This window comes from Petromyzon marinus, chromosome 1, assembly GCF_048934315.1.
Source record: "Petromyzon marinus isolate PM22_M1 ecotype Great Lakes invasive population chromosome 1, UKy_Petmar_22M1.pri1.0, whole genome shotgun sequence".
Taxonomy (NCBI): Eukaryota; Metazoa; Chordata; class Hyperoartia; order Petromyzontiformes; family Petromyzontidae; genus Petromyzon; species Petromyzon marinus.
The window spans coordinates 35,933,436-35,941,635 of record NC_133667.1 but is presented as its reverse complement, the minus strand read 5'-3'; the positions used below and the strand labels follow the sequence as shown (position 1 = coordinate 35,941,635).

Sequence of the window (8,200 nt, the reverse complement as noted above, 5' to 3'; positions counted from 1 at the left end):
TAATGATTTATGCACCTTTTCATGCGACAGTCCCTTCAAATGCTCTCTTTCACATTCACAAAATTGCACACGCGTTTAACATTTGTTGAATATAATTAGGGACCTAATTAGTTAAAACGATTCAAGTACCCTCCTCCCCCCTCTTTATAGAGATCATGTGATGTGACGGTACAGTGCACACTATTACTGTATCGTTGGGTACAGTAAGAGAAACAAGATGGCGGCACGAGGGCTGGGTTCCCGCGCTGGCGTGCTGCGCATGCGCATTGAGCGCGCGCGGTTCGTCAGGTCACGTGGTGGTGGTGGTGCAGGGGGGCGGAGTTCAGTGGGGCCCCAAAAAAGAACTCTTTAAGAGTGTAACAAATTAAACTATATACACACTCGCCTGTAGCCCGTCCCAAGTTGCAGTAAATCTGAAATATTCACGCCAAATTAATTGCATCCGTGCGTGTGCAGTTTGTAAGGCCGGTAACACAGACTTGTTTTATTTAACGACTATATCCCTAGTTTGTCTTCCATGTCTCAATAGCGTCGTGGGGTTCGCGTAACATGAGGGTTCTGGCTTTTTAATGAGGGTTAAGTTCTCGGTGAGGAGGGAGGAGACTCCTCCCCATTTGGAGTGACGTCACCCACTCATTCATGAGGGCGTGATCTCATCCACTCATGATTATTAATTAGGGGGGCGGTGCTCAATGTGACGTGACGTCACTCATTTTATTAGTTTCATTTATTTGGTATAGCCCTGTGAGCCATTCGGCTCTTGAATCGGGTGCAACCGCAACAAACAAAAAAAACATGAACAAGAAAACATCTTAAAGTGACTTTGTGCATGTGCAAACAGAAAATCCAGGGAAAAAAAACATCAAAATATTCCTGAAATAATTATAGCGTTACGAAGTTAGCGTGACATGAGGGGTTCTGGCTTTTTATCTATAAAAATTTACAAACGTGAATCTTCCCTCACCACGATGGGTTACCGCTCAGCTGGCGAGCGAGGGAGCGAGCGGTGATGGCGAGGCCATAAACACAAACAACATTCTGTAAATCCCCTCACGACAGGCCCACCACCACCACAAACAACATTCTGTAAATCCCCTCACGACAGGCCCACCACCACCACCGCTACACTACTTGAGAAAGAGTGAGCGGGCATTGTAAGCGCAAATCTGTGCACTTAACATTGAACGGTGAATATTGCCGATGCGGGACTCTACGTTGTCAAAATCATGAGTGAGCAGTCGGCACATTAGCAATGTCGATCACGAAGTTGCCTCGCTATAGATTACGACTAATCGCGATACAATTTATGAGCTGTTGCCAACTATTGTGCTGTCTTGAATACACAGTATAATGTGGTACAGAACACAGTTCCGCAGTGTCACGATGTTTTGGGAGTTACAAAAAATGCGACCGAGTGAGCCCTCGGGGTTGAATGTTGAGCGAGTTAAGGCAATGAGGCTGCTTGCTCAATTGCTCTATGCCCACCATCACCATCCCACAACCGCTACACTGTCCATATCCCACTTGGCAAATGCCTACGCGTTAGAAAAAATCTAATTGAAGATGCTGTGTTGTCATTGACGTGATTTAGTATAGCTACTGTGCTGGATTTTGACGCTTCTAAAAATGTGCTTCTGAAACAGCCTTCTGAAATTAAGTACCGAGTTGCCCTCTCCGTTATTTCTTCACGGAAAATGTTCCTGTGCGCACTCGGAACTTCCATTAAATTTTCTGTAAAAGTTCTACAATCCCAACTTACGTCGGTATTTCTGTGACCTTTAAAGAAGGCCCATTGTTGGAATCTTCAGCCTGTAATACGGGATGTTTTTTTTTTCGTAAAAAGTCAGTGTGAATTCCAAATGTGGCGAGATGTATGCTTTTAGTATTCATGGATGTGATAACATTGGTGTAATGTAATGCATGGTGCTGTAATTCGGCAATACTGCATTATATTTTTTCATTTAAACGTTAGCCTTTAACATTACACTCAGCCCACTCTAGACGACCTGCAGAGGATACTGTGTAAGAGTTAAGGCTACCCACAATTTATCCCACCACGAGAGATCCAAACTTGGTAAAGGTATCATCAGCTGCCTCACACAGTGTACTGCCCCTCTATATTGAACTAAGTCTAACTTCAACATTAAATTGAGTAAGAAAACAATGATAAATATACACACAGCCTAGTTATGGTTTGCAACCTGATATTGCCAGCAAATGCAGACAGCAGAGTATTTGCACACTTAAAAATAAATGTGCATTACAAGGGCCAGCCAAAGGTCAGGTGACGGACAGGCAGGGCCTGTCATGGGCCCATGTAGCGGTAAGCAACTACATGTGGACGGATTCTGCATCCGATAGTCATGTGGCTCAGTACCAATAGAAGAGTTTTTGCTGCAATTGCAGTGGTGGCGTGAGCCCATGTCGGATGTACGAGCAATGTACGCGGTGCATTCGTTTACAGCTGCATATCAGAGCTTTCAAGCTAAGCTTTCTTTTGAATTTAGATGTCACCTCACATACATTCTTAACCTAGCGATACGTGCATAGAACCACGTGTAATAATTAATACTCTTCTATTCATTGGTATGTTATGGGTTCACTTTACCCCTGCAGCCTCTAGAGGTACTACTATTCACTGCAATGCAAAAAAATGACTCTTGAATCACACCATGACCCTAAATCATGGCAATTACAATTGCTGAGAGAATAGGGGGTGAATCATTCCACCCAGAGCCTTTCAAGTATTCATCTTATTTAAAATCCTGTGCCTTCGGATAAAAAAACACGTTAACGCAACACATATACGGATACATTCTGTACAAGGGGATCCTTTTGTAGATACCCCACTAACTTATTACATATTTTAACGCTCTTTGTGAGATGTGGAGCTATTACTTTCACAAGGTTCAATCAGCCATTGAGACGAGAGTAAGTGGGTCATTAAAAAGCGGGATATCTATAAACATTGCACCTTTTATATATACAAAAAACTGTACCACAAGGCTCAACGATTTCCCAAAATGTACTTTATTTTAAAAAAACCCAGTAAAATTCATTCTTTAAAAAAGCAGTATAAAAGACCACACAACCAGACCTTAACTGTGGAATGTTAAATTAACTACAGTCCCTGTGATCAGTATGCAAAATAAAACATAGAAACAAGGAAGCCAGACAATGCTGTGTAGTGAAAATGCACTTAATTATACAAGAGACTACTTTGGCTCATCGAGTCTTCACAACTAATTTACGCGAGGGCCCTGATGAAGATAATGAGTTATTATTTAAGACACTTTGCACGTGTCTACGCACACAGAGTAGCCACAGCTGAGAAGATATTCAAAATCTAAACATGGTCAAATACCTGCTGTGGTGGCCCCCCTTACAATCACCTCATTGGCCGGTGGGTGGGTCTCTCCCACAAGTCATCACGGCTCTCTGCCAAGTCTGGAGAATAATGGTCATTCACAAGTGATCCACCAGTTATTAACTTTGCTAGATTATAATCGGCGTCCGTCTCCGTCACAACTGGCTGTGTTCTTTCCACTTTGCGACATTGATCCGGCTTGCACGCACGCATGTGGCTAAGCGACGAGACATCACTGTGTCAACCCCCTCTGCTACCCGCTCCGCAGCGTATGGAGGAGACGGAGAGAGGTGAAGTTGGACCAGGGACTAATTTAAACCAGGTCTGTCCGAGTCGGCGACTGAGAAAACATTTTAATGCCAGACACGCGACATTCAGGATACCTCTCGCTATGCCTTCTAGTCACATGCTACTTATTCCATTCTGCAATCTGTCGCTGGCGAATTAGACCCACCATGGATTCACACGATGTATTTTGACGCAGTGTTTTTTTGATTTGTTTACTTCATTGCTGTACTTTATTGTTTGTTTTGCTTTTGTCATGATGGTGACCCAGGCCACTTGCAAATGAGACTGGTCTTGGGTTTCTGAATTCTCACCTGGTTAAACAAAAACAACTTAAAACCTGAAACATAAGTTAATGCAGCATTTCATTGTCATCCTCATAATCGTTATCGCAATCGTATTGTAGCTCCTCAACGGCAAAGGCGCCACTTGGAAGCACCGTTTTATTACAAAAGTGAAGGTTAAGCAGCAAAACGAATCAAATAAATTAATCCGACGTTCAGACAAGTGTGAAATAAAATTTACAGTTAACAGGAATGAAAGTGACGAAAAATGTGAAGGTTAAAAATTTTTCTTGTAAAAGATAACCACGCAGAGCTGTCACCACCATGAGAACGGTGTGATGCAGAAATAACATTTGTTATTTTTAGCAACCCTGCAGGACCTGTCCAACTGTCTTAAGTCTGTCAGTGTTTAAACCTATTTAAATAATAACAGTGAATGCGCCCCATCTGCTCAGATCTCCAAAGCTAAGCAACGATGAGCCTGAATAGTTTTTAAATGGGTGACCACCATGCATAAAGCAAGTTGCGGGCAGCACTGGGCAGTGCAGCTCCCTCTGCTCCCCACTTTCATCAACCCGTGTTGACCGGTGTGGTGAGGTATGGTCAAATAACTTCCAAGACCCACGTGGTATGGGGGAAGCCCTCACCCAGCATTGCATTGACAAAAATGGCTGTTCATGTTCATGAACAATAATTAAAAAAAACTTTTCTATGCACATCCAAGTACGTTAAATAATGGTTATTTATATACCAAAATAGGAAACCATTTTAGTATCTGGTATTATGCTTTAAATAGTGTCTTTTCAGCTCGTTGCTAGACTTCATAAAACTATAGACGACAACGATTGATGCAATCCCAGCGCCGTTGCCTTAACCGGGGGCAAACAGACACACGAACCGTAACATTATTACACCAATTACAAACATGATTCCAGTTATACGTTGGGTGGGAGCCTGGCATTCGAACCAAGTTCCTCATCCTCTTCGGCTCATCGCTAAAACACGAGCTGATCACCGACTCCTCCAATCAGGTCACCCAGCGCACCGTTGCATTAATTGCCATGCAGAGTCTGAGACAGAGCTCCCTTCTCCCGGACAACTGCAACTCCGATTAGCACGATTGGCTACGTATGGTGTGAAAAAAGTTCAACATGCATACTGCAGCTGACGGGTGGAGCAAGGCGACAATGAGGCAGGCAAGCTGCTCCATAGCTCCACCCTGAACTTTACATTTGTAACAAACTCAACCGTATAGCTTTCAGTGTGTCATCATCCGCCTCTTCATCCTCCTCCGGCACGCCGCCACCACCACCAGTCACATATTGCACGAACCTATCCGGTACATCCATCCCACAGCCATTCCCTGACCAGGCCCCATGCGGGAAATCGTACGATTGGTCGGCGAGGAAGGGAAAGTGGCGCTGGCCGTGTGGGCGAGCAGCCGCGGCGGCTGTGCCGGTGCCGGCGTCGGCACCAGGCGGTGGCCCACAGCCGTTGACGACGGGCGCGGGATGTCGCCGGGGAGAGGGGCGCGCCGACGCCCGATCGCCACTCCGGCAGTCGGGGATGCTGCCCAGACTGAGGACGGTCTGGACACGGGCGGTGTCTGTGGGCACAGGCGGCGCTGCGGCGGCCACGGCGGCACACTTCCTGTCGTGCGCGTCGCGTTGGTACAGGTACGAGATAAGCGGGAAGCCAAGCTCGATGCGCTCGCTGAGCTCCCGCATGCCGTGCCCTCGCGTCTTGTACTGGACCGACACCGTGAAGGCCAGTGGAACCTGCGGTGCGGGGAAGAGTCGGATTTGTCAACAAAAATATATCTTTTATTTTTGCATAATGGCCATCATGTCACAACATTCCCACAAGGAGGTAATTTAATGGAATCAAGAGGAATAACTGACTGAATCGACCCTTGCAGGAAAATAAGTTGAGCGAAAGAAAAGCATTGGTGGGAACAAGGTGCAGGATCATCGCCGGGGTTAGAACATCAGGGGTTGAAGGCTAGGATTGGGATAAGGTCTGAATCGGCTCAGCCAGGGGAGGGTCCACGTGAGCCCGTGTCATTTACCTTGAGCTTCTGGAGGCCGCCAAGGCGCGTGTAGCGACATTCGCCCACAGGGAAGGGGTAGTAGGAGAGGAGGGAGCAGCCGCTCTCCAGAAGGCTGACCTGATTGGCCAGCTTCACCCCGCATAGCTCCTGCCAAGACAGCGGAAGCGGGGCGCCCATCCCGCAACCAAACGTCAGCGAGCGCCTCCCTTGATCCGAGGAGCATCGTGGAGGTAAAGGCGCGGCCCTGCAATTGCTCGCTCACGCTACTGCTGACAGAAGGGCCTCCACGAGAGGGAGCTCAAGATAATCCCTCTGTATTTTGCCCTACTTATCTACGCTGGCCAGATGTCTCGGAGCATGTGGGAGTACCCAAACTGTGCCCCACCGCACGTGACCTGCGATCGACTGGATGTTCATACTGTTGGCTGGACGGGAGTGGAGGGATTTTGAGAACCTTGACATGGAGCAAAATATTGGATATCAATGCCAACGAAATGCATACACTCACTGGCGGAGCCAGTGGGGGGGAGGGGGGGGGTGGCACATGCCCCCCCCAATGATCCGATCGAAATCCATAATTTCGATCGGATCATTGGGGTTTATTACTAATAAATCGGCATTTTGCAACCCCCACTGCCACTGTGCCAGGGACTCTATGAGATGATAGGACAATAGTCTGAATCCGTAATTGGCAATAAGTAACGGCACAGCAGTTATCAGTGACTCGCAGAATTGTTGGCAGTTGCGTCTACAGCACACGACTTCCCTGAAGGCAAACGCCTTCAGCGAGCGCGATGCCGATCACACTGTTCGAATTCGGCCATCGCCGCACACGCATCGAACAAAAAGCAAGGGACAAGTCCTTACTTACTAACAACTCCTAGCATTTTTCATTGTTGGAGGGGTTGCCCCCCGTACCTGAAAATCCTGGCTCCGCCACTGCGTACCCTACAATGCATCTGGGAGCTATACCGCACCACTGTGAATGCCTATGGAGTCCACCACCTATTTAGTTTAATATTTTTTTACCAGTTAAGGCCCACTTTTTTTTCAGAAACGACCCGGCCACAAATGATAGCTCAACTAAGTGGCTTTTGCATGTTCTTAAATGTGGAAGGAAAAACTAGAGGACACGGACAGAACACGCAAACTCCAACCCACGACGTCCTGTATACCAGGCGAGGTAGTTAACACCTCACCACCACGGCACCCAATCGTTAATCAATCGATAATTAAACACAGATACAACAACGCAGGAAAACACCGTACACTCCCTTGTGTCCAATACGAGACCATGCCATTTTAAGTTATTTTATTGTGTAGCGTCATAATGCGACAGAGTGCCCCTGTCACCATTGCGTAATGGTCGGCACACTGGACTTGTGATCAGAGGTCGTGCGTTGGACCTAGTTTGACCTCTTGGCTCGTCGCACTGCCCCGGACACCCACGACCTCGGTCGACACCCCGACCCGACCCGAGGTTCTCCAGTGACGGGCGAGCGGCAGCGGCAGCGGGGGGCACCTGCGAGAAGTCTTTGACGGAGGCCTCCACCCACTCGGTGCCGTGCTCCATCTCCTGCACGGTCACGTAGACGATGAGAACGTTGGAGAACTCGGCCGCGAACCCGAGCTGCACCTTGAAGCCGCGGCCCATGTTCAGCACCCGCGACCTGGGCAGCTCTGGACGCGGGGCGAGGTGGACGGGGAGAAAGTCAGTGTTTTAACACCGACGCGATGGTCATCCCACATTTACAGGCCTGAACCATTGGTGGAGATTCCACGTTCCTATGGCGGGGAAGGGGGGCGGGTCTATCAATAGGACAACCACCGTCAACGTTCCCACAAGGTGGTGCTTTTCTGAATGGACTCTGGTTCGATGGTGGGATGAATAAACCCATAACCAGGATTTGAACTTGAAAGCGCGCACGCTCACAGTGGCACACGTAGCTAAACTATTTGGAGGGGGCACGTTCCATTCCTACAACGAGTACCTAGAAGTAAATAGGGGTTTTCTAACGAATATATGGAAGCAATATTAATTGTGTATACGTTGCCTTTTAACTTATCCCGCATGTTTTCATGGTATCAAATTAAATGTGCAAATTAAATGTACGAATTACTTACTTACAAGTTTGCATTAACCTCGTCATTAAACTAAGTATTAAACGTTCATAATAAAGGTTTTTGGGTTAGATCGCGTTTATTTATAAATGT

The 8,200-nt window shown here is 47.1% G+C and overlaps 1 protein-coding gene across 6 annotated transcripts in view; it reads right to left on the bottom strand.

The window, feature by feature from the left end:
• Nucleotides 1-3,010: 3,010 nt before the first annotated feature.
• The window catches only part of LOC116940825 (mucosa-associated lymphoid tissue lymphoma translocation protein 1-like), a 35,064-nt gene continuing 29,874 nt past the window's right edge, over nucleotides 3,011-8,200 (bottom strand). For all 6 annotated transcript variants that reach the window (XM_076067636.1, XM_076067642.1, XM_032951065.2 and 3 more), the window contains 3 exons: nucleotides 7,509-7,666; nucleotides 6,005-6,133; nucleotides 3,011-5,714 (listed from right to left, as the gene is read on the bottom strand). In XM_076067636.1, coding sequence (XP_075923751.1) covers nucleotides 5,163-5,714; nucleotides 6,005-6,133; nucleotides 7,509-7,666 — 839 coding nt within the window. In that variant the 3' untranslated portion in view covers nucleotides 3,011-5,162. The remainder of the gene's footprint in view (nucleotides 5,715-6,004; nucleotides 6,134-7,508; nucleotides 7,667-8,200) is intronic.